The sequence below is a fragment of the Cordyceps javanica genome, chromosome 4, assembly GCF_051103115.1.
Source record: "Cordyceps javanica chromosome 4, complete sequence".
In the NCBI taxonomy this organism is placed as follows: Eukaryota; Fungi; Ascomycota; class Sordariomycetes; order Hypocreales; family Cordycipitaceae; genus Cordyceps; species Cordyceps javanica.
The window spans coordinates 2,934,376-2,960,009 of record NC_139298.1 but is presented as its reverse complement, the minus strand read 5'-3'; the positions used below and the strand labels follow the sequence as shown (position 1 = coordinate 2,960,009).

Below are 25,634 nucleotides of genomic sequence, written 5' to 3'. Positions count from 1 at the left end.
AGTAGCCATGAGGCTGCATGAATGAACTATAGAGAAAGGTGTGGTATTGATTTGTCTGATTCTTTATACATGCCAGTCTAATACTGACAGATGATTCGGAGTTGAAATTTCGCCTTCGCACGATGCTTATGCCAAAAAAGAAATCCCCCATCTACAATACTATATATGTGTCCCATCATGTACGTATTTCCCTTGGTATCTCAAAACATGCACACAACCCAGTAGCGCTATCCCTCAACAGAAACACCAACCATGATAAAGGAAAATCCACAGTTCAAGCTTGACAGAAACCGTTAATCCTCATGAATCAAGAAATCTTCATCATCATCCTCATCTCGCTTAATCACCTGCGTGCTCGGATATTCGCTTGGCTGGCTACTCTGCTGGCTCGACGGCACCGGCCCACTGCCGTTGGGGTCAATATTCTCGGCGTCGCCGGAGCGTTGCAGGGGTGCCCCGTCCTCGATCCCCGGCCAAGGTTCGTCCTCTGGCATGCCGGGCCACCCCGACCCCGCTACGGGCCGCAGCGGGTGCTGCTGGGCATCCGTCACCATGTCTACGCTATCCGTGTCATCGTCATCCTCGTTTTCGTAATCCTCATCTGACTCGCTGTTGTATATTTTGATATCATAGTCGTCGTCAATTACCATGGTCGTCGGTGGCACTGGTGCGGGGCGGCTGCTGCTGCCGCGCGGGCGGTAGAATGGCTGGTCCACCTCAAATCGAACGACGCTGCCACTGCGCGCGCGAAAGCCATTTTCCTGCTGTTGCTGCTGCTGCGCAGGCGGTGCAGCAGCGTTGCTGTAGGGTGTGGCGTAAGCAAACGGCGTCATGCCTCGTGTAGGCTGACGGTCTTGCGGTCCGCCCCAGGGCATGGGACTAGGTGAGTGTGTCCAGCGCGGCGTGTACAGCGGATGGCTGGGGGAGCGCGTGCCGCGGCCATTCTTCATGATGCCACCGCTGATGCTGACACGCATGGCGGGGGATGCTCGGCGGCTATTCATGGAGACGCGCCGTTGGTTGTCGACGGACGTGTGGCGGGCAACGGGCACAGGAACGGAGGCTGTGCGGCCGTGCGGCGGGCGAGAGGACGGCCGTGACCCAGAAGGGTTGTTGTTGTTGTTGGCCATGGGCGAGTGCTCGCGGATGACAGCGGGACTCTGCGATCGCCAGCGTTCAATGAGGGGAAAGCGAGCGTGCGAGGGCGAGACGGTGGCGTGCCGCCTTGACTGCCGTAGGCTCATCGAGGTGTTGACGTTGGGTGGCTCATCCATGGTCTCACTCCAGGACCAGTGCTCCTCGAGGGCGTCGGCCTCGGGTACCTGCTGGGATTCGGCAAAGTCGGGGTAAACACGCGTCAGCTCACGTACGCGCTGCCAGGTCCAGCCAGCCTCGTAGGCGACATAGTCTTGTAGGTAGGCATCCGGGTGGGTGATGAACAATCTAGGTTCAGACGACCTCATCATGACGGAGCTGAGAAACTGGACATCCCATAGTGCAGGCGTCACCATCTCGGCGGGGCTCAAGAAGCGCAGGCGCGAGTCACGGTGAATCTTGCGCAGCGGGAGCCATGACGACTGAAGGCCGATGTATCGACCGTAGCGGGGATCCGTATCCTGGCGGCGCGGCGCAATCTGCATTTCGCTAAAGACGCTACCAAAGGCCGAGACAACGGCCATGTGCACGCTGCGGGCGTCTGGGCCGTGCACGGAAATGGTCTTGACGAGGCCGCGGCTGCGGAGGCGCTTGTCGGTGACACTCTTGTCACCGCATGCTTTGGGTAGAAGCCATTCGGCGTCGTGGTCAGGCGTGGCCCAGTCGCCAAACACGGGTGACTGTGACCTGAACATGGCGGCACTGTTGGTTTGTGGAACTTGGGTCCAGTCGTCGTTGCTTAGAGTGGGGTCCTGCTTGAACTGATGAAGATCTTGCCAAACCTTTTTGAGAGGAAAAGGCAAGAAAATAACCTCCACCTCCCATGGGTGGTTGATGGAGGGCAAAAAGGCACGCAGTTGCGAGACCTGTGATTGAAGAACCTGCAGTTGGTTGGCAAGCTCGCGCGGATTGGTGGGGCGAGTCGTCGTACTGGTGCCGACAGAGATGATGCTGGCGGTAGCCGCATCGTCATCATGGCGTTCTCTGCGACTGACGACGGTATCATTATCGTTGGCCAGTTTCTCCAGCTCTTCTACTTTTCCTTCGAGATCAGTAATGCGAAGGTCCATATGCTCGTGCTTGTCCACACAGTCGTCGTGGGCGGCGACGGCAGCGAAAGAGCCTGTCTCGAGCTTGTCCAGCCGCTGTTCATGGCCAGACAAGGCCTCGGTAAGATTCTTAAAGCCTTGGTTTGGGGCGGGGCAGCGTTCCAGGATACGAGGCTCGGCTATCGTGGAGACAACAGTCATGGGGGTTCCGGGTGGTTGCTGGGCGGGAGCGGGAACTTCCTGGGTGGCCTGGCTCTTTGACCTGCTCGTTTGCCGTAGCGGTGATTGCTTCGCCTCTTTGGCACCGGTCAGGGTATGCAGGCCCTTGCCGGCGAACGGACGCAAATACTTGTTTTGTATGGAAGAAGTCGTCGAGGCAGTCTTTTGAGAGAAGAGGCATTGAGGTGGTATTGGGGGCACGGCGCCTTGGTCGTTGTCGGAATGGACGAATTCGCCCCAGTTGAGCGTGTCCGGCAGGGATGGGGCAGCAGGAGGGGCCATGGCGTCGGGAGCATTCATCATCTCCATGTCATCGGGGAGGTCGTTGAGGAAGGAGAGGGGCGGGGGCCCCGCGGACAGATTGGCCATGTCTAGGCCGGGAATGACTGGCGGCACCTTGTAGGAAAAGTCAATGACGGGGCTCAGTGGTTCACGGCCTGTGGGCTTGGGCTTCTGGTTTTCCTGGCCGGCAACGGGTGTGGGCGGGGGCGGCGCGAGGATCTCGGCCGGGGCGCGCTCGTCGTGATAACAGGCGTGGTGGTTACACATGCACCAGCCGGCCTGACCAGGAGCGGCATTGTCGCCGGCGTGGAGCTTCCAGAAGCGTCGGCAGCCACAACGAGAGCCGGCGGTACCAGGCGTCAGGTCAACAAAGTTGCATCCGCCTCGAGGCATCGGGGAGAGGTTGAGGTTGGGAGCATTGTCGGTATATACGTCGAAGAGTTTGGAGGGAGAGTTGGAGAGGGAAGCAGTGGCCATGACAGCTAATTGTGGTGCCGTAGCATGCTATGTGGATGTTGGTGTCGGGGGTCGAGATGTGTGTGTAGAAGGGCGACGAGTAGTTTCGGGGCGCAGTGTTGGATGCAAGTCGTGTGGTCGTATGGTCGTGCAGTCGTTTCGGCGTCAATTGGTGCAGAGGTAGCGCGTCGGTGGTGGTGGTGATGGTGATGATGGTCGTGACATGCCATGCGGTATAATGACGGATGAATCAAAGATGAAATCGTTGCAAGTGAGCGTATGTGCCTGGCAACTTGGCTGTATTTGGCCAGTCAGCCCAGCTACAGAGCACGGTTCATGGTTGCTGCAATGGGCGGGTGAGGAAGGAGAAGAGTGTGGTGGTGGGAGAAGGCTGGCGTCGCGGGCGCGAGGGTGGGGGGGTTGCGGTTTATATATGAGAGAGCTGGCAATGCGGATTGAGGATGGCAGCGGAGAGAAGCGGCAATTCAGGAAAGAAGTCGGAAGAGGCGTGTAAGGACGATGGTGTGGATGGGGAGAAAAGAGTAGGAAGAAGGAGGAGGAAGAGGAGGAGCACTAGCAGCACCAGCAGCACCAGTAGGCGTGGGAGAAGATAAAAGAGGAAAAGAAGATGGTCTCTCAGCCGAGAGGCACTGGGGGAAAAAGGGCCTAGGCGGGTCCTCGAGATGAGGTGGAGGGAGGGTGGCAGGTGGGAAGAAGTGGGGGAGCAGAAAGAGGTCAAGTAGAAAATACGTACATGACTGCCGCTAGGCCAGGTAAGAAGGCACGTAGGCAAGAGGTACATGGTAATGCTAGCAGGTCACTACCTACCTACCTAGGTACTTACCAAGTTTTAGTAGGCACGTCCTACTTAAGTAAGTACGTTTTTAGGCATCCAAGTTTACTGATAAGTACCTGTAGTACCCAGGTAGGCTACCAAGTACTCCGTATCCAGGCAGCGGGTCGACGGGCAGTTGTGGTTACTGGGAATGGGCGGCGGGAGTGAATTGAAGCAAGACGCCACGACGCCAAAACGAGTTGATACTTAGAATTTGGTGATTTGGTATCGAGGTCAAGGTACCAGCTAACAAGGCAGAAAAGCCACTAAAACAGACGCGGGTTGGGTACATGCAAACACATGCAAATACATGCCTTGAGTGTACTTACTCCGTAAAGACAGATTAGGCACTCTCAGATGATGGGCTCCGACCCACCGTCCGTCCGGCTGCCTCTCCCCGAACCCGTCCCAACTGCTCACCCGCCCAAGCGTCTCTGCTCCTTGTCGGCATACTAGGTAGCTCCAATGGGGGCGTGTGCTTTTGTCTCTATTTCCAGTTCGATTCATATTTTCTCTGCTGCTCCATTATCCACTCTCTGCCCCATCGATGAAAGTGATTTCTTTTTTCGGCTGGCGCCTCGTCTCTATGTACTCGGTGCTAAGTAGGCATCTGATACTACCTGCCTGCCTGCCCAGCCTCTTGATGACATGTACGCCCCTCCTATACACTGCCCAACTCGTGACCCGAGGGATGAGTACCGAGCCGGAGAAGGATGAGAAGGGGGGGGGGGGGGGGGATTCGACGATACAGCACTATCTTAGAGCACCTGGATATTTCACCTACTCCAGAGAACTCACCAGGATTCTTGAGATGGATAGATGGCATCAACGTACGGATACACAAGCTGCCTCGAGATCGACTTGCTGCAGGCAGGGGGACCCACTCCCCACTTCCCAACGCCCCGATACCTTGAGCTTGGCTTTTCGACTCTGTTTGAACCTCGCCTCTCTCCTCGCCCCATCACTCGCTTACGCTAATAACCGACTACCTACCTACCTACCTACCTCACTATAATACGCTAATACTGGCACCGCCCGGCCCGCGGAACACGTCGACGCCATCCCGACCAAGTCTAATAACGAGACCAAAGATAGCTTCAGAATATAGTCATTTCTTATACTCCGTAAACAAGAGACAAAAACGTCTACGCCATACTCCACAAAACAGCACACGCACCTACTGCCCCCCGTTCCGCGGCATCCCTGGTTCAAACTGGGCGCACCGGCTCTGCGTGAGCAGCACAAGTCACTCGCAGAGATGCCTCCCCACCGCTCGCCATCCACATCATCAGTCCGCAATGCCGCTTCACCACCACCATCTCCAACATGTACATGCTCCCTCCACATCCTCCTGTCGTTGGATAGCCCCGCACACCATCACCATCACCATCACGACCACCCTCAACCCTCCACCTCGAGCGCACACGCCCCCCATCCGAGAGATGACCCCTTTGCAAGACTCATAGCGGGACACACACACATGCTTTGCCCGCCCACACCCACCCGGTCCAATGCAAGGCACGCTGGCCGCCGCCGCCCCGTCCGTCCTTTGTCCTTCGTCACCGTAGATGCACTGCCCTGCCACATCCACACACACACACACGCACACCACCACCATTCTACATCCGGCGCGAGCATGCAAAAGGGCGACGACACCCACGCAACTCAGATTCGCCTTTTCTTTCTACAGGGGTCCTCGCGTCGTGGTATACGTAGACCGTGTGCGAACGAATCGCGACGCTCTACCACATTTTCCCATGGGCAGGATGTATTCTTGTATGTGTATACATATATATATGTATATATATGTATATCTCGTTGTTGCGTGCGCGCTACTGCAACCCAAAATAAATTAACAGGAAAAGTTGCGCCGAACATAAAAAAAAAACGAGAGAGAGAAACAATACGTGCGCAACTTGTTTGCCTTGTCAATATGCCTGTTGATGCCTCGCGTCGTCCTCCTTTTGACACTGTTCATGCCAGCATAATTCCCCAAGCCCTGCAAGTGCCCGTCCCCCTCTCTGCCCTGCTCTCCCAACGTCTGTGTCGAACTCGCTGCCCCCCGCTCCCTGTCTGTGACTCAGAAACCACGTCAGATACCCATGACTTTTTCGTTGCAAGAGAGGAACAAAAAAAAAAGGTCGCATATGCACGACACGGACAACCCCAGACCCAAAAAATCCATCCGGCACGATTTCACCATTACAATCAAGGCAAAGCCCGTTCACATGAAGTTGCTTTGCCAAGCCTTGTGCACCAACCCTCCCTCCCTCCCTCCCTCTTACACTAATCGATCGTGAACGATGTGTTTCGTCAGCCTAGATTGAAAAGAATGAATAAAAAAAGATGATAGACTGAAAGGAGGGACAAAAATGCTAAAACACAAAAACATAGTCCTTCAGTCAACTTGTTCACTTTTATATTTTTTGTTTTGAGTCAACCTTTCCTGACTCTTTATACCCACACGCACACCCACGCACAAACAAGGCCACCCCCCCTTCGCGCGCAAATGTGTTCGATATGCGGTGAGACCGTTCCATTGCGCCGTCCACACACCCCTCGCCGCTAATAGATAAAAACTTCCTCCATCTCGGGTGCTACTGACTGGCTGGCTGACAGGCAAGGCATCAATCAACGCGATAAATACACGCGGCGGGGCTCGGGTTCGTGGGGCGGCACAAATCTACAAATCAAAAGCCATCCGCCGTTTTCGCACGCCCATTCGGGACTTGTGCGGACAAAACGGTCCGACTTGACCATCCTTTACTCGGCTCAATTGAGCTCATTTGTTTTATTCTTGTTTCCCTTCTGTGGCAGATTGAGGAAGCAGTATGATGAGAAATAACAACTTCATATAATTCTAATAAAAAATGCGCCCATCGAAACCATAGGCAGCACATATATATATGTATGTATATATATATATATATATATCTCATTGTATCTCTATATGCAGAGGCCAACAAACCAGCCAAATGTTCAACAGTGGTTCCATGAGTCGAGAATGCAGGCCGTCGTAAGAATCCCAATGTGTAATAAAAGAAGCGCCGCCCTTTGCTAATGTACATGGCCCTTTGTAGGCCCAGATATGATCGCCATGTTCCGTGAGAGAAAAAAAAGTCGTTGAATATATATGCCACTCTCTCTCTCTCTTCGTTTACACCTCACCCCAGCTACCCATCGGGCCCTGCGGCCCAATCATGGAGCCAGTGCCGAGAGAGCCGCCGATATCCCAGTAATGCCGCGACGACGTGCTGCTACGCCGCGCTGACCGTCGGGTGCTCTGGCTAGCACAGCTGCTGCGTGGCCGCGCCGCAATGGGACTACTCGGCGTGACCGTCCTGAATGGTCGGCGCTCCATCGGCCTCGACCGCGCAATCAGAGGGTGGTGCTGGCGCACACGAGCCATCCGGGCCGCGGCATCCTGCATGCTGGTCGTGGCCAGGTGTGACGATGAGCTGCTGGGTGGCGAGTTATTGCGGGATGTGAAGCGAGAGATGAGATAGCGGAAGACGAGCTTGATATCCAGGTTCCGCTCCCACTCATCCTTGGTGAAGACGCCGCTGTCCTCGGCCTCGTCGACGGCTTTGCCGGGGATCGGGATGGGCTGCGTGTTGCGGTTGACTGTGGGCTCGAATTCGGGCGCGGACGGTGCTGCGCTGGGCTGGTCGGTGCTGGCATGGTCAGCGGCCTCGGGGATGGCAGGCAAGCCGGCGTAGGGGAGCGGCATCTGCTGCATGCGCGAGTAGGTAGAAAAGGCCCCGGGGTGGTGCGGCGAGAGGTGGCTGACAATCCGTCCAAGCTCACGCGACACGGACTCGAGGATGCGCAGCTGCCATGACTCCTCGTCGAGCGACGTCGATGGCTGAGGTGCGTTGAGCTGCGACGCGCGCGGCGTGTTGGACAGGTCGTCTTCGTCGACGACAGCCTCACCCAGGAGGATGTCCAGCAACCTCTCGTCGATACCGAAAAGGTCCTTGACTACGGTGCGTGTGATGCGAGCAAGGAAGCCTCGGTCTTCACTGGGCGCCTCAGTAGTAGTGGCGTCATCGTCGTCGTGCCACGTCATGTTGTCGTCGGCCGATTGGGATTGATGGCGTCGATGCATGGATACGAGCGACTTGCGACGGCGCCGTGTCTCGCGCTGAACCTCGTCAAGGAGCACGCGGCTGTGTTCCAGGCGCCAGGCCTCGATCCGCTCACGCTTGGCCGCCTCTTGTGCGTCCGTTGCGGCGTCCGTCTCCATGTAGGTATCGTCGGCGGTGTCGACGCGTAATCTTTTCGGATTGAACCGCTCAAACTGGTAGATTTGCTCCTGCGCATCGTGGCCCAGCGCAGGTCTGTCGAGGCGGAACGAGCCCAGGCCGTCATGGGCGGGGAAGACGGGTATGGCGCCGTGCATGCTGCTTCTGTGAGGATCGACGTGGTCACCAGGCTGGGAACGGAATTCGGGCAGGTGGCTGTCGAGGCTGTCTAGCTCGGCATCTTCATCAACGGAAATGTCGTCAACGGCAGAGGAGGCGAGCGACAATCGAAAGTCGTCATCCTGGGAGGACCTCGCAGCATTGTGGAGGCTGTCGAGGCCGCTGGCTCGCGAGCGGCCAGGTGTATCAACTGAACGGTCGGATTCGCTGAGGTATGAGGCGGTGGTGACGTCTGTTGGGGGAGAGAAGAGCACCCATGATGTCTGCGACTGGTCCGGCTCTCTGTCCTGGAGGGTGGGAGGCGTCTGATGGGTGATGGGCTCGACAGCGGCGGGGGGACGGGGGACTCGCTGCGCGGGCTGCCGTGTCGGTTGCTGAAAAGCCATCTGTTTCTCTCAGGAAGGCAGCACGATCGACGTGCGGTGCCTGTATGATAAAAGTATTCACAACGGAGGTTGCGAAATTGTGCGGTGCAATGATGAGCGCAAAATATAGACGTGTCTGGTAGTATGGCGTAGGGTGTAGTGCGAGTGACGAGACAGATAAGGCGTGATAATGGGGCACCGTCGGAGGGCTGTCGGAGCGCCGGGGGGGCAAGCTCGGGGGTTCGAGGCGGGCGACGTTGGTAGTTACAGCGCAACGTAACCAGAACGCTAGCAATATCGAGGAGGTGGCAGCCAGAAAAATCGGTAGGAAGTAACTAGGATAAGAAAGAGATGGAAAGAGGAAAAGAAGAGAAATCGCAAAGAGACAGGCAACTTGGGCTGAAGATGGAATCAGGTTTCCTTTTGTTGGGAGAGGGGGGGTGGGAGTGTGTGATTGCGTCGAGGGGCTGGAGGGCTGGGGGGGACAAGAGAGGCAGAGAGAGGCGACACAGCGACCAGGCGTGCGTGTTTGTAGTAAGACGGGCAGACAAGATCGGCCACTGTAAGGATAGTGTCACTACTTCCATATCAAGCTGCAGGGCCAAAAGGTGCAGCCATATTACTGGACTGGCACCGCGACCAGTGGACCCTTTTCAGTGGACTCTTGCTGCGGTGGGCGCTGCTCGCGTGCCGGATTCAGCAGTTCAGTCTAATAAATGGGGTTATTACTATGCAAGTATCAGTAGAGCCGGGCGAGGGAACAGGTTATCGCCATGAGAATATGCATTCTTTTTGGTCTTTGTCTTTTGTTCTCTTCTCCTTTTAGTTTTCTTGTCCCTTTCTCTCACTTCTCACCTGGATGCTTGGATGCTTGGTTTTAAATGGCCCTCTAGACTACCAACTTTCCCCAACACAGCTCGCTCGCTGCTGCACTTGCCCCCCCTCTCAGCAGTCCAAAAGTTGCGATCGTAGCCATGACGCTGTCCTGCTGAACCGCTCGCCTGACTGGCGGGCTCGGGGCGGGCCCCTCCCTCGCAAATACAGTGGTTCCCGCCCGCTGTAATAAGGTGGTCTCACTACTACCAGTACCTCTGAGCGCTAAACACATCTTTGGGGTGGCATCAGTCAAGACCAGATGTCGTTATCAGGCCTCTCGCAGATTCTCTCTCCTCTATCGTTATCTACCTCGTCATTCATCCCGACGCCATCAGCATCTCTAATCTGTCAAACCTTTTTATCCCACTAGATAGATATGCACTCGGTCCGTTCCCGGCCTTGCCAACACCCAAGCGCTGCACGGAAAAGAATCCCCCCCCCCCGTCCCGCCGTCAAAACTGGATGCTGCTGGCGACGAAAATGAACACACATAGTCATGACACCGCCCTTTTCGTTTCGGCGCATGCGTCAGGCCCCAGCCGGTCGGGTTGCCCAGCCTCGTCATACTCAGCAAGTTAGACCTGCTGCTGCTCTTTCTTCTGGACCCCCCGTTCATTTCCTCTCTTTTGTTTCAGTCATGGGTGGCCCGGACAGGGGACACGGTAGACTGTCTCCGGGTCCAGTTCCGCTACGAAGTTTCGCCCCATCGCGAACAAATCTACCATCTCCCGAATACGCCCCCCCCCTGGTACTCGTAGGTCTGAAGTTGGGTGTGATGACTCGTGGCTCACGGCATTGCCGCGTTCTGCTTGTTCTCTCTCGTCCTGTTTTGTCCCGTTCATTTCACGACACTGCGAAAACTCGAATAACACCGCGCTGCCAGCTCTACATACAAATACGGCCAACGCTACCGCCAACTGCCCAATACGTTGCCAATAAGGTTACATGTCTATCTATCTCATCTTAGCGTCACCCTGCATCTCTCTGATAGGCTCATCCGTTGTATCGATTTGTCTTACAACCTGTACATACTGCAGGGCGTCAAGCCTAACCCCGCCTGGAACAACATACATACTCGTATGCACCCCATCACAGCACCCGTCCACCAGTGCTCTGTATCCATGCTTACCGATGCTCCTTTTTGCTATGCCAAACTTCAATCACTGTCAGAGTTCTTCATGACGGTCTGATGCCAAGTAGCTATCCGCTCACACCCGGCTCTTGTAGTATCAAGCACCTGTTCGCTGACATGCTCCGGCGCACACTAGAGCCTCTCAGCCTTTCAGCCTTTGTCTGCCGCAACACCACGACTACTCAACAAAAAAAAAACATCGCGCCTGATCTTACCGACCTTGCATTCGGCACAGTCACCCCGCTCGCCCTTTCTCCCCTTGAATGGCGTCCATTGGCTTGTTCAGGGCGGTGCTGACGGAATGGCGTCACCCGTTGTAGGGTCAGGTGGCCTTCCCTTGGTCGCCGGCAGAGACCCCGCCGAGCGGTCTCTGTTACTCGCCACCGCCAACACCCAAACAAGCTAATCCAGCCCACCATTGTGCCATAATACCCTTTGTCAGTGTGTAATGGTCGACCTACTAATCCCACGGCGTAGGAAGATGCATCGGCATTCATCCCACATCTCCAAAAAGTTGAGGCCATATACGTGAGTGGTAACAGATGTGTCCTAGCCACCAAACACTGGGTGCGCCGCGTATTCAGCCCTCCATTCCGCGCCAGCATGACTACCTAGGTAGCTTGATCCACACGGACCACACCACACTATCGCGTGGCAGTCCTCACCGATCTCGCATATCACCGGCTACCGCGTTTTCTTTGATGCAATTTCCCATCCAACTCCGAAAATCCGATCGACGACGGAAATATGTATGCAACATACACGGAGCACTTGCCATGGCTCAACGGCCAGCGCACAAAGGTCCGCTTTCTGTACTCACCTTGTGGCTATGTGACAGATCATAACACCCTCACTAAGAGCTACCTGCTTTGAATGATTTTACAAGAAAACAGCCCGAGTCAGGCTAGACAGTCTCTCGATTATCGGATCTCGAGCTGATTATAAGAAACGATTCCCGAGAGACACTACAGGTCAGTAAATAGATACCCTGTAACTGCTAGCCACTGGTTCTTTACATTGCATCGACAAGGCACAAGCAAGCAAGCACAGTATTAGTCTACACATGATCATATATACTGGCAGTGACTCTGATCGCTGAGAATACAGCTGCTTCTCACGGCAGTGCTATATCCTACTTCGACTCGGTGTGACGTAAGAGTGTCCAGCATGGTAATTCGGACTTGGCCGTTGTAGTACAAGCGACGATTTGGAGGACTTATCCGAGTCTCAACATTGTTTTCTCCATTGTGACGCAATGTTGCGCATCTGCTTTTAAGAGCCGGACGGTCGAGTAGGCGCAGGTGGAATAGCCATCTAAGTATACCAGTAACGCACTGCTTAACAAGCTAGTGATCATGAGGGAATCAGAGTACACAGCATGCACACATGCACTAAACGCATCCGTCAGGTAGTTTAATTCGTCCATTTTGACAACCATGTAAACTAAACGTCATCTATCTGACATGCCACATTGACGCCAGCCGAATTCCAAATGCAAGCCTCGCTACTCCATCTAAGCCGTGAAGGCATCGGGGAAGCGGCGCATGTTATCGGCGAGAGAACCGTGGTTGCTGAGGAACTGGACGTAAGCACCATCGTCCTTGACGCGGCCGGAGGCCTTGCGCTCGAGGTACTCCTCACGGCGGAGGGGAGTGAAGCCCCAGTTCTTGGAGACGATGATCTTCTGGCGACCAGGGAACTTGTACTGAGAACGGCGGAGAGCCTCGAGGGCGAGGGCACGGTCTGGCGGCGTTGTTAGCACATGTAAGAAGCGTAGGCAGGGTCTTTTAGCGACCCCGGATATCGGGCATCACATACTAGAGTCACGAGTGCGGACGCTCATGATGATCTGACCAATGTTGACACGGGCGACGGAGCCGTTGGGCTTGCCCCAGGCACCACGCATACCAGTCTGCAGTCTATCGGCACCGGCGCAAGACAACATCTTGTTGATACGGACGACGTGGAAAGGGTGGGCGCGGACGCGAAGGTGGAAACCCTCCTTGCCGCTGTTCTTGACGAGGTACTTGTTGGCGCAAATACGGGCGGCCTCGAGGGCCTCGGAGCTCAGCTGCTCATACTCGTTGGAGACGAGGTGGATGCAGAGGGGGAAGTCGTCGACGGCGGCACGCTTGCGGCCAAGATCGAAGATGCGAATCTTGGGGTCGGGCACACCACGGTTGAAGCGCGACTTGGGGTACGGCTAGAGATGAAGCAGATTAGTATCCTGCTTTGCGCATTGCGATTTGCCATGTCGTCGTCTTCCTGCGTTCCGACTCCTCTCTCAATTGTTGCGTCATGCCGTCATTTCCTTCCCCAAAACCTCGATTTTTTGGTGGTCGGTTCGGGGTCGGTTCGCAGGCGACGGGGAAAAAAAATCGATTGGAATTCTCACCTTGTTCTTGCAGTAACGGTAGCAACGAGCGGGACGGCGAGCCATTTTGTCGGATTTTCTGGTGAACTTTCCGTAAAAGTGGTTGTTGGTGACGGGGGAAGAAGACTCCAAAGCGAGGAACCAAGAACACTTTCTTTCGCAGTGCCACCAGTATTGATTTCAAAGCAGTGCTTGGTAATCTCCATCGGTGGTGTAATCGCTTAAACCACGGGCCTTTAGGGCTAACGCTCAAGTGTAGCAGAGCCCTGATTGGCTCGCATGGATACACGCAAAGTGCAGCCCTTGCCCCACTTGGAAATTTTGGCTACCCAAAAATCACAGCGGCGAGCACCTGTTCGATCTTGAGATTCTGTTCTGTATCAAAGACACGGTCAATTCCACAACACCGAATACAATACCGTCGAGATGGCTCCCATTAAGAAGAACAAGAAGGACTCTAACACCATCAACTCCAAGTTGGCGCTTGTTATGAAGTCTGGCAAGGGTTCGTCGCCTCCGCCGCCGCCCTGTACAATGCTTTTCGTATGAAAATGCTAACATTCGATTCCTTTAGTCACTCTTGGATACAAGTCGACCCTCAAGAGCCTGCGATCTGGCAAGGCCAAGCTGATCATCATTGCTGGCAACACTCCCCCTCTCCGCAAGTCCGAGCTCGAGTACTACAGCATGTTGTCCAAGGCCCCCATCCACCACTTCTCCGGCAACAACGTAAGTTTTCTCTTTCCTGCGCCTGCTCTTGCGGACTTCTTCGCCCAGACCAAAAAGAAAACGTGATGCAACCTGTTTCTATTCGTAACAAGCAATGCAATCGTTGCTACGATTGCGCTCGACCGAGAGAGACCTGAAAATCCTTCAATGGAGGTCAGGTTTCGATCGGGGTCTGCCCAGCGAAGAAGTCTTGCCTTGACTTTGGAGGGTTCACATTGGCTTACATGTATTCTTTTCTTCCCTACAGATTGAGCTCGGTACCGCCTGCGGTAAGCTCTTCCGTTGCTCCACCCTGGCCATCCTCGACGCTGGTGACTCCGACATCCTCAGCGACCAGGCTGCTTAAGCGGTGATCGATCGCCCATAAAACAAAACATAAAAAACGAAAAGCATTTTTTTCTGGCGTTGGGGGTAATTCGGGTCACCGGCACGTACCAGTCGATGTAATGCGACATGAGGCAACGGGCTACATTGGCTGATGTGATGAAATTGTTCGTTGAAAGCCACCGGTTGCGCGCAATCGTGTAATTACACTGCATTCTATAGTGAAGAATCGCTGAAATAGACGACTCAATGAGGAATTAAAGCTCAATTTTGTGTTGATACATGTGGATAGATTGTACCAGTAGATGTGGTCTGCACTGGCAAGTGGTACTGAGTGGATGGCTGCTCATGTTGGTGTCCACAGTCGCAGCGCCACCATCGATGTTCATATGAACAGGCCTGCGATAAGCCCACGATTCATGTTTCACAGAGCTTCGACATGGCATTCTTGAAGTTCAGTTACCTTTTCCGTCTTGTTTGTACTCCGTTGGGGGATAATACCATGTTGCGCTGGCTGGTACGCTGGTTGGCCACCAAGCTCTTTAGCATTGACCATTATGTTGCTTAAGATGAGTGGCGCAGAAGCTGGGGACAACAAAGTCCCCGGCCATTCTAAAGTGCATTATGCGTTGCCGTCATGCAGTAGATTACCAGCAAGGGACAAAGGTCCGCCTCCGTCAATAAGGAGGTGTAAACGTGATATGTAACTATATAGTTTCCTTCTAGGAGACTCAGCGGGGCTTGTGCACCAGCCCCGGTGTACAAGGTAGCTGCCTGCGGCCCTTTGAAGGGACACATTGCGTCAAGCATTAGGTCATGCTCGCTGACACCAAGAGCGCCGGTGCTGTATGGAGTACCTATTGCTTTCTTTCATCTGGCAGATCTCTTATTAGCGCTTCTTCAGGGCTTAAGCCAGTTGCCTAACGAGGGAACAAGTCCGGCCGTAGGCAACCCTCCCGTGTACTAGTACCAGTAGAGACGGCGGTATCTTTTGACTGGACTACTTAGATCAGACCACGGCGTGTGAGGGGAGCGCGGCAATACATAGAGTAGTGGCAGCGCCCAGCGCTCGGTACCGAGCGTGCGAAATCGCGTCTTTTATTTTTCCACGTGGACAATAAAAGGCCGTTTGGTCAATGCCACAAATCTGCCAGGGGCGAGACATGCCCTCGTGTTTCGCCGCTGCCCTCTCCATGTGCCCATAGCAACAGACGGTCGCATACTTGGAAAACCGCCGCCAACCCAACACAATGGATGAGGGCGGAGAGAACAGGTACCAAGTACCCGGTGCGACGAGACATGACGCTAAAGTCTCGTGTCAAATTGATTACGTTGCAGTACCAGGTACCACAATCTTGTTTGTGCTAGGCTGCTACTTACCTAAGGTACTTGGTGTGTTAGTCCACTTAATCTGCTACGAAACGCCTCTCTCTCGCTGGCCGTCCCTGAATCACAAGCCCGGGTTGATATATGTGGATACCTTGCACACGGCGCTGCCTGTCAGAGACCCCCATGTTTTGTTGTGTACCTTCTCCGTACTACGTTGTCCTCCTATTTCCTCCTTGACATTTCAACAACCATCCTCCAGATATAAGCTGCAAACAGTCGCTAGCTGCCTCTGCTGCCATCCAAGAATCGTTACCGCACCTACTGTGCATTATCCTGCGCAAGCCCTCCCCGTTTATCACCCGCATTTAGCCGACATCTTATGCATACCGCTAGTCGCTAGCAGTCGACAGTTTCGAAATCACCATCATGTCCGCCGTCGCCAAAAAGCCACCTGGTGGCGTTGGCCGAATCTCCCACACCGAGACTACAACGTCGCCCAGTGTCTCGCCCTCGCGAACTGCCTCCCAGCGCAACTCAACGTCGTCCCCCGCCGGCCACGCGCGCACGCGCTCAACCCGCATGGGAACTCCAGTGTCCGCCCGGGCGGCCGCCGCCGCTCGCAAGAACAGCACCGCCGCAGAATCAGATGCCCACGCCGAGGCTACCGCTGCCGTTGAGGATCTCCAACAGCGCCTTGAAAAGGAGGAGAAGCAGTCAGAGTCGTTCGGCAAGCAGATCGGCGTACTCCAGACCAAGCTCGACGATGCCGTCAAGGAGTCTGCCAAGCTCGAGGAAAAAGTCCACGAGTACGAGGAGCAGCTCGAAGCCCTGAACAATGACAAACGAGAGACCACTCGCCAGATCCGGGAAATGGAGACCATCTACGAGGCGGAACGCAGCTCCATGCTCAAGGAAAAGGAGGACATGGCCAACAAAGAAGAGGAGATGCAAACAGTCATTCAAAGACTCAAGGACAGCCTTGCCCAACGCAATCATGGCGATGACGAATCACGCCCTTCTCGGACAGGCAAGTACCAAGCGTCATCCTCTCACATCGCCATTCCATCACACAGCCACTAGTCACTAACCTCACTACAGGAAACTCTTCACCATCGATCGACAGCAACAGTTTCGCCCCACCATCCTCGCTTCAGAGAAGCGACTCCCGCAGCAGCTCAAAGCTCATCCTGCAAAAGGACAAGCTCATCGAATCGCTTAGACTGGAACTTGCTGAAGCCCAGATCAAGCTGGTTGAATCAGAAAATCAAGGCGGCGGCCGCCTCCAGGAAGTGGAGCGCCTGCTCATGGAGGCTCGTATGGCCAACGCCAGACTGATGGAGGACAACGAAAGCTATCAGCTGCTCCTCAAGGACAAGACGCTTAAGGGAGACTTTGGCCAGAGTGACTTTAGCTACATGAGCTCCAACCAAGATGCCCTCGCCGCTCTCGAAGGCAAGGTACCTGCCGCCTCCTCGCTTGCCGATGAGCTCTCGGATGCCACCGAGGCTGAGGGCGATGGCGACCGTCGCCTCGAGGCCGAGCTCAAGTCCATGAAAGAGCAGAACAAGGCTCTGACTCTATATATTAACAAAATCATCGAGCGCCTTCTGCAGCATCAGGATTTTGAATCCATCCTAGACCAGTCGACCGAGGGCAAGGGTAATGTCAACAAAGATCTGCCAGCCCCTCCCAACGGCGCCTCCCTTTTGCAGCGAGCCAAATCCATGGCCATGGGGTCAAGCACCAACAAGCCAAAACCTCGCCCTGCTTCTGTAATGCAGACCGGCGCATCTACCTCTGCATCTACCTCTGCGCATATGGATCCGGAGCGAGCGCCCAGCATTCCTATCGGCAATCTTGGCCGCTCCACTAGTGTTCGACGATCCCGTCCTCAGAGCGAACAGTTCGCGGGCGCTGCCAGCCTGGTGAGCCAGATGTACAAGGGTCCTGATGCTCCCCTGTCGCCTCCTCTTGGCAACCCTCGAAACTCACAGGGCTTTTACTCTGGTGCCAGTGCCGCTGGCAGTATTACGTCACGCGTGCCCAGCAGCAGCAGCCAAGCGCCGTCATCAACGGGCAACTTTCCTGGCATGCGCAGCGAGACATCAAGCATAAGCGGCGAGTCCGCCGATCTTACCACGCCGCCGTCCCAGTCGCCTCCTCGCTCTGTGCACGAAAAGAAGACGACATTTGTAGGTGGAACGCCTCGCCCTCTACGTCTCGTGCAGGAGAATGCCGAGGCGGTCAAGGACAAGGAGAATAAGCGTGCCAGCTGGTACACTGGCTGGGGAGGCTGGGCCAAGAAAGACGAGACCACGGCATTACAACAAGCGGCGAGCCAACCTATCCCGGAGTAATCAACGGTACCGGAATACCCAGTTATGATTGCATGGCCTCGCATTATAAACTCGCCTTTTGCTGTTTTGTATTATTCCCCTCAATTTGGACGATGACATTTGACGGAAACATGCAAACAGGTTTTGCTTCCCAGCATTCGGTTTACTTTCTTGTTGTGTCGATTTCGGCGTCGTCGTTTTTTTGTTTTGTTTTTCATCTTGTTCTTCTCTGCGAGGAGGCTTCATGGGTATTTGGCGTCAGTGGGCAGATACATCTTGCGCGAAGGAAGAATTCTTTCGTACGGGATTGCGTGGATGGGATTATAATGCATGTACCATACGCACAGAGAAGGGGCCCCAGACCAGCGCCTGGCCTACTCCATCTGGTGGTCAAGTCATTACCTTATTATGAAAGTTACGTTTCGTTATGGCATCGATGAGGAGGGCCTTGGATAAGACAAAGAAAACCCTGTATAAATGAGAACGAAGAAGTGAGGTTGTCATGAGGAAGAGCGACGGTTGGGGGCTGCTATTGATTGGATTTTTACTTGACATTGCTTTTTGTGTCCCCGTTCGAGCTGTGTGCATAAAGACAAAGATACCACGCCTGATGCTTCGTTTCGCTTGCTGTGCGCGTACGCGGCAGTCGCACATTTATCATTGTTATTATTGGCAGCATTTCAGGCCTTTATATATAGAAGTACAGTAGATCAATGACACCGCATACAGTTCTACCACAAGTGTCGTGTCATGGATCATGAAGTTGTAGTTGCGGAATGGTGCGTTTGTGCGGCCGGCCTCTGCGCTCCTTTTCGACTCATACAGACAGCTTCTCGACCTCGAGCGAGGCCAGCACAAAGGCGGCCTCCCCCAGCAGTCCATTGGGCACCAGCGGTCGCGACGTGTAGTACTCAAACGTCGCCGTCGAGTTCAGGCTGCACACGGCCACGGTCTTGTCGAAACCAATCGTGCCATTGCCGGTATCGGTCACGAACCGTTCCCTTGTGTAGTCGTACGCGCGCAACGCCGCCCTCCGGATCGTGTCGCCGTCGCCGCAGCCGGCACCGCAGCAGCGCGCACCGCCCGCGCCCGCCAGGAGGCCGAGGCGCCGGGCCTTGAGCAGCGAGAAGACGAAGAGCGCCGTGCTGGAGCTCTCGAGAAAGTTGCCCGGCCGGGCGGCGCCCACGGTGGGCAGCTGCCACCAGACACCCGTCTCGCCGTCTGCGTAGGACACCAGCCGCGGCGCCGCGGCACCGACGATGCGCTTCACCTCGGCGCACAACGCGGAGCGCTCATCGTCACCACCGCCGCCCTCGCTCCCGCCCCTGGCCCTCTCATCCCGGCGGCAGTCCAGCGCGTCCCACGTCTGCACGAGCCCCGCGAGGAACCAGCCCAGAGAGCGGCCCCAGACGTACGGGCTCGCGCCCGTCGCGGCGTCGGCCCAGACGGCCTTGCGCGCCCAGTCGTAGCCGTGAAAGTACAGGCCAGACGCGTCGTCGTAGCAGTGTCGCGCGACGAGACGCAGCTGCAGCGCCATGTCCGTGTAGTTGGGCCGCGGCGCCGTCGCCGCTGCCATGAACGGCAGCAGCGAGAAGAGGCCGTCGAGGTAGCTCCATTCCGGGTAGACGTAGTACCAGAGGCCGCCGTCCGGGTTGCGCGCCTGCAGCGCCAGCGAGGCGTTGACGGCGTCGTAGGCGGCAGTGACGGCCTCTCCTGCGGTCTGGGCGCCTCCGACGGCGCGGCGGGCGGCGTCGATGCCGGTGTGGATGGAGAAGCGGTCCAGGGGCTTGGTGGCGTCGCGCGCGGCGTCGCGCAGGTCCAGGGCCGCGGCCGCCAGTACCCGGCCGAGGTAGTCGGCGTAGCGGCCGGCCGGGGGCGAGGCGGGATACTGCGTGACGGCGTCGGCGAGGGCGAGGGCGAGGAGTCCGCTCTCGAGGGTGCCGGTCACGGCACCGGACGAGGTCACCCCTTGGCCGCGCGCCATGAGGCTCTCAATCATGTGCAGGGAGCTCGGGAGGGCAGTGCCGCCAGCGGCAGCAGCGCCGGCGGTCACGGCCAGCAATACTCTGTACGCAGATTGAAGTCGCATTCTCTTTCTGTTTTTTTTTTTCTTTTCTTTTCTTTTTCAAGAAAGGGGGCTTTAAGAAGAAGAAGAAGCCCGGTGCTTGCCGCGGAGAGGAGAGGAAATGCTTGCACCGACGTCGGCTGGGGGGGATCTGCAAGATGCTGAACTGACTAGTCTGTGCGAGTGCCAGTTCGTATAAGTCGTCATCCCTGCCCCTGGGACGTTAGATGTCAATTGGTTCACGATACGCTGCACTCTTACACACTTGTACATGCCGAGTGTACAAGTCACTGTTATTGTTCCACCTAGTATGTGCGGCGCCGCCGCCCGGTGGCTAAGTACTTCTTGAAAACGCCGAAAAGTGAGACGCGGGAACCGCAAATAGCCTTCGCTTCGCGAACAGGGCAAGACGACGTTTCTAAATGCATTACACATAATCTATGTATTCTATGTAATAAACCATCAGGATCACGGTTGAGACTACAACTCTTTTTTTCACTTTTCGTATCTTGTCCCGTAGCTGCGTCAAGACGCAATCTCGGGGTGCTCGTCATACCCTCGACAAGTGATGACAAAAAAGGCCATGTAACAAGCCCTCAGGTGTCACTGTCCATCAAATTCAGCCCTTTTTACTGCCTCTCCGTTTTCCTTACCGCCGCTGCATCTTGTGCGACAAGACCCAATAGCCGCTGCAGCGCACCATCATGCTGGCCATTTCAGAGAGGCGGCGACCAGGCCTGCCCTTTTCCCTTTCCATCCCAAACTTTCTCACCATGCAGCAAAAGTGATATAAAACGATTAGTTTGAGCCCGCTTGATAACAGCTTCGCTAATCGGGCGATAGTGACTATAACAGAACGCACCTCGGCTGCCGTACCTTTGGGCAGCCAAGCGCCGGCACCCAACAGCAGCAACCGCAACAGCAACCGCAACAGCAACCAAAACCGCATCCGCATCCGCAACCGCAATCACATTCGAGTTGGCCTTCCCAGCAGGCCCAACAAGCGATGCCAAGGACGAAGAAGCGCAGGACGTCCGCTTTGCCGCCGACGCTTTCTTGGGCGATGGGTCCGCCACCACCTCCACCGTGCGTCACTTGCAAAAACCAAGGCATGGTATTTCAGGAGCGGTCCGCGAAGGGAACCAAGACGTGCGTGCTCTGCAACGGTGTAGGGCTAGTCGGATTGCTGTCTGACGACGCGCAGTATCCCTGCTGGTACTGTCACGGCGAGGGAGAGACGAAATTTACGACAGTGGACGGTGATTGGGTTCAATGTTACTGCAGACAGCCGCCACGGAGGCAGCCATCTCCGACGGTCACTGGGTCAAGATCTCGTTAGCATATTCTGAAGAAGAAAGTTTGCACTAGACTGCAGCTCTTTGTGGTATACCTTGCCCTTACTTACTCCCTTTCCTTTCCGTTTGACAAGAAACTCGATCATGCGAATGCGGAGGCTGATTTACTCGTGTGCTGTGCCAGACACTACGGGTATATCTTGTCAAGGCTGTGCAACATCGTGATTGGTCATAGACCTCGCACTGGTGCGTCTCTTTGAAACAGCCTGCTGGTTCCTCAGCGGCCGGGCGGGCATTATGTATGTTTTCCTGGCGACTCATTCGTCGCCGCTGCCGCTGTGCCAAAACTCCTCATGTGAGAGTGGCCATAGACGCATCCTTCAGTTTGTCTGCTGGAGCGTTTTACTGCGCTGCGTGAGAGATAAGGCGATCTTCTTTGTCTTGCTGAAAAGGACAAGATGCGTTTGAGGGACGACGACGATCTCGTCGGCTATGGAAGCCTGGCACTAGTCGGGCAGACGATGCTCTCCCTCGGACTGATCTTGCTTACAACGAGCATAGCAAGTCACTGTTTGGAAAGCTCAGCGTACGGGCCAGCGCCAGAATTGATGAATCGATTCCAGCATTTCGCAGGTTTAGGGACAAGCAGGGACGGAGTGCCTCGGAGAGAGAATCAGGAGAACGCTGTAGGTTGTGTAGCACGATAGAGGAAGACCCGCAAAGTTTTGTAGGGCTGTTCTGAGGTGTTCTGGGAAACCATACAGTACATCCCACGCGGCCAAGTAGCCTTGGTTCTCGAGGGTCTGTTTATACATGCTGATGAATAACAAGGCAGAGTGGGCCAGTTTCGTAGGGCAGGCAAATTATCAGCTTGACAGCATGCTAATCCTGGCTAGGAAAGCACACTAATATATGGCTTACCCTATACTCGAATTCACGACTGCGTTTGCTCCGGGTTCGATGGATTATAGTAATATTGAATATGCCAGTCGATTTGGCAAATGATTCAATATTCGTTGACCTTCAATGATTGATTCATCGGTACCTCGATTATACTTAAATGGCGGACAGCGATCGCGACTACGATTGCATGAGGCGGAAACGTACGGAGTAGCTCAGCCAGTATGGTGGGGTGGGCATCGCTGGATACGCCGTCTCATGACTGCACAGTCGACTCTGAACGGAACAGTTCTATAGTCAATGCTCTTACGGCAACTGCTGGGTTGATGGCCTCAAGAGCGGTTCACTCAGAGTAAACATGACACTGCGAAATCGCATCGACGAGTCTCACTGTTAGTAACACATACGGCACAATGCTCCTCCAAGTGTCTTGCCTGTCCCCTCATTACTGGTCTGCGACGTATGTCTCCCTACCCATCTGCCATCCTCGACCGAGACATGCGAACCATTCGCACATGTCGTAAAGAGGCAACAGGTTCCACTGTACTCCGTACTGTGCTTAGCAGCGAGGAACACGGCTTGCACGATTCAATTTAGCGCACTGTCAAGGGCTGACGACTAGCCATAGACACGTTTCCTGAAACGGATGAACGGAGAGTGACATGTCTCCGAGAATGACATTACTGCGCAAGCATAAAGCCTACGAATCGACAACGTACGACATGCATAGGGCGCGCTCGATGCACATTGGTTTTGTCAAGCGTGTTGATCTGTCGGTAGGGAAGATTCCAGATGCGCCGCTCATGGTACGCGCAATAAACTGACGAGTCGCTGTCCTTCCATGACGGCCATCGTGGACGAGTCGGACACGTGTGCCTCTAATCTTCCCTCCTAGCCGTCCCTCGGAGAAATTTCCAATCGTAAGCAGGTGGGTGGCAGACTGGTGCAGGGCTGGGCTACCAGTTTGGTAGTTATCAGTACGACAAAGCGCCACAACGCCAAAGCTTGATGCCTCCCCCTATCTAAGCATGCCGGCCACAACTGCGGGTGGAGTCGCTAGTACGAAACTCGTTTACCTCGTCGCCCTGCTGAAAAGGCAAATTGCGGGATGCCAATTTGCGGCCTAGACGAAAAGTCGCGCAGAGTTAGGGCTGGAGGGGGGGGAAGAGCGGATCGGCGGGTTCGTTTTCATGCATGTTGCAGACGAGGGTATGGCCGCGTAAGAACCACCATCGGTCTGTAGAAGAGGTGAAAAAAGTTGCAACGGAACGTGGTCAGTCTTGAAGCAATCGAAAGATGCAGTTGGTCGGGAATCGACAGCGATGCCTTGGGATGCGCCTTGCGGGATTGTGTGGTGCAGACGAGCCCTTGCTGATGCAGATGCAGGGCAGACGATACTGGGCTTTAGGGGGGCTGTGCCGGCTGTGGTGGTCCATGGACGGGCGCGGCGGGTTGAGGCAGCGGCCAGTCCAGAACAGTGTTAGCGCCCTTTCCGTGTGACTCATTTTTCAACTCCACTACCGGCGCTGGGCGAGGTACATGGTGCTACAATAGAGCCCTAGCAGAATTTGCGGTGCCCTCCTATACCGCCCTGTTATTGCCCTAATGCAGCCTTCTTCGACCCTCGGTACCTCCACCCGGACTTGCCCTGACCCCGATAGTTGGTGCCTGAGAGATACATAATGTCCCCATGTTTTTTTCTCACCCACATTTTGGCTTTTCTTCTTTTCTCCTCACCCCAAAACGCACATCATACATACACATTACAAGATACACAGCGCCTCAGGCCGCCTTCAAGATGCGATAAACTACCTCTTTCCCGAGAGTTCCCCTTCTGATCCAGTCAAAATTCAGTCTCACGACATAAACAACATTTTCTCCACTCAATCTCCCTCCCCCCGTTCAGCTCACCATTCGGTCGACCTGAACTTTAGCACTGCTTTGAACAGCTTCAGCTCCAGTTCCCCTACAACCGCCAACATTTCCAACCAAGACTTTTCAGTCTTCACCACGGACTCCCAGTCATCATGGCTTCCCCAACCAGCTTCCGCCCTGCCGGCACCACCCGAGCATACACCACATCTGAGCCCAGCACAGAGCCCCCAGCAGGACTTCGTCTTGTTCGACAATCCTCCGCCTCGCAACGCTAATCGGTCTTCGGTTTCGCTGTCCAGTCAGCGTCGTCACTCATACAATAATCGTTTAGAGAAGTCTGCCGCTTCCGCGCTTCAAAATCAGCGTGTCGCTCAGATCCTCCAGACTTTTGGACATCCTTCATACCCTGTCAACGCCAAACGTGTCTCCAACAACAATCAGTTTTACGCCTCTTCGGCTCCGTCCTCTACTGTTTCTCTGAAGCAACGATCCTCAAGCGCCCGTCCCCCCGTTCCCCTCTTCAATCAGAACGTCGGTGACGTAGATCAATCCGGCACGATGATGAACGCGGCAGATGTCGTTCTGGACGATCTTCCCATCTTCGATGGCGAAGTCTCCAACACTGCCTTCTCCTCGCCCGCGCTTGCTTCTTCCTTCGACTTCAGCGGCAGCATCTCAAGCTCCGCCTCCAACTTGGGAACTGTTTCGCCCCAGGATCTTTTGGTCCAGGAGCCTTTCATGTCCGCTCCCAACTCGGCTGCTCTGACCGCATTGACTTCCCCGTCAATCTACAATGAGTCTCCCGATTTTGAAGGCTACGATGTCTCTCCCAACTTTGAGACTGCTGATTTCGGGAACCCAAGCGACTCTTGGTACCCATTGTTCCCTCAGGACTCCAATGTTCCTGAGACGACCAACGCAGAGGACTCCCCCAACCAAGGATCCGATTCTGATTCTGTCGACAAGGCTTCTGGCAATGGCAGACGCAAGTCTAGCGGCTCGCCCACCAGTGGCGGTCGTCACGCTGCGGCTGCTGGCGTCAACGCGCGCAAGCGTGATAAGCCTCTGCCTCCCATCATTGTTGAAGATCCCAACGACGTTGTCGCTATGAAGAGAGCTCGCAATACCCTCGCTGCTCGAAAGTCGCGTGAGCGCAAGGCTCTGCGCTTCGACGAGCTCGAGGAGAAGATTGCCAAGCTCGAAGCTGAGCGCGACCACTGGAAGAAGATTGCTCTGTCTCAATCTGGTGCCCGATGAAAAAAAGGGTGCTCTTCCTGGTGCTAAAAGTTCTTTGTTTCTGTTCTTTCACTTGTTCACTATATTACTATTACAACTTTCCTACTGTCTGTCTTTGTGTGTACTCGTCGTTTTTTCTTTAAAGCTGGTTGGCCATGACGGCTGGGAGATTCCTGGGAAAACCCCAACCCATCCTGTCTTTTCTGTAGGCTACTCAGCCATTTTTTAGTGTGACATAATTGAATTTTACTTTCTCTTGACCATTTTGATACATTTGTCGCATGACGTTGCAAATAGTCCATGTTGCCTCTGCCTATCTTGTTGAGTAGAGCAAAAACTCAATTGACTATAGCTTGCGGCCACAACATTCTCACACAC

General features: G+C 54.9%; 7 protein-coding genes across 7 annotated transcripts; 3 read left to right on the top strand and 4 right to left on the bottom strand.

The window, feature by feature from the left end:
* Nucleotides 1-293: 293 nt before the first annotated feature.
* On the bottom strand, nt 294-3,182 carry V2A60_006779 (uncharacterized protein; the record flags this gene model as incomplete). Its single annotated transcript, XM_083258071.1, has 1 exon — nt 294-3,182. The coding sequence occupies one exon, from the start codon at nt 3,180-3,182 to the stop codon at nt 294-296; it is 2,889 nt and encodes a 962-aa protein (XP_083114197.1).
* A 3,971-nt stretch (nt 3,183-7,153) lies between these two features.
* On the bottom strand, nt 7,154-8,806 carry V2A60_006778 (uncharacterized protein; the record flags this gene model as incomplete). The annotated part of the gene is made up of 1 exon (XM_083258070.1): nt 7,154-8,806. The coding sequence occupies one exon, from the start codon at nt 8,804-8,806 to the stop codon at nt 7,154-7,156; it is 1,653 nt and encodes a 550-aa protein (XP_083114196.1).
* A 3,500-nt stretch (nt 8,807-12,306) lies between these two features.
* V2A60_006777 (60S ribosomal protein uL16) lies at nt 12,307-13,233 on the bottom strand (the record flags this gene model as incomplete). Its single annotated transcript, XM_083258069.1, has 3 exons — nt 12,307-12,536; nt 12,612-12,996; nt 13,189-13,233. The coding sequence occupies 3 exons, from the start codon at nt 13,231-13,233 to the stop codon at nt 12,307-12,309; spliced, it is 660 nt and encodes a 219-aa protein (XP_083114195.1).
* A 360-nt stretch (nt 13,234-13,593) lies between these two features.
* V2A60_006776 (60S ribosomal protein eL30) lies at nt 13,594-14,242 on the top strand (the record flags this gene model as incomplete). Its single annotated transcript, XM_083258068.1, has 3 exons — nt 13,594-13,672; nt 13,742-13,896; nt 14,144-14,242. The coding sequence occupies 3 exons, from the start codon at nt 13,594-13,596 to the stop codon at nt 14,240-14,242; spliced, it is 333 nt and encodes a 110-aa protein (XP_083114194.1).
* A 1,733-nt stretch (nt 14,243-15,975) lies between these two features.
* Nucleotides 15,976-17,906, top strand: V2A60_006775 (uncharacterized protein; the record flags this gene model as incomplete). The annotated part of the gene is made up of 2 exons (XM_083258067.1): nt 15,976-16,576; nt 16,648-17,906. The coding sequence occupies 2 exons, from the start codon at nt 15,976-15,978 to the stop codon at nt 17,904-17,906; spliced, it is 1,860 nt and encodes a 619-aa protein (XP_083114193.1).
* A 796-nt stretch (nt 17,907-18,702) lies between these two features.
* On the bottom strand, nt 18,703-19,974 carry V2A60_006774 (uncharacterized protein; the record flags this gene model as incomplete). Its single annotated transcript, XM_083258066.1, has 1 exon — nt 18,703-19,974. The coding sequence occupies one exon, from the start codon at nt 19,972-19,974 to the stop codon at nt 18,703-18,705; it is 1,272 nt and encodes a 423-aa protein (XP_083114192.1).
* A 2,845-nt stretch (nt 19,975-22,819) lies between these two features.
* On the top strand, nt 22,820-25,277 carry V2A60_006773 (bZIP transcription factor; the record flags this gene model as incomplete). The annotated part of the gene is made up of 3 exons (XM_083258065.1): nt 22,820-22,951; nt 23,041-23,065; nt 24,052-25,277. The coding sequence occupies 3 exons, from the start codon at nt 22,820-22,822 to the stop codon at nt 25,275-25,277; spliced, it is 1,383 nt and encodes a 460-aa protein (XP_083114191.1).
* Between the last annotated feature and the right edge of the window lie 357 nt (nt 25,278-25,634).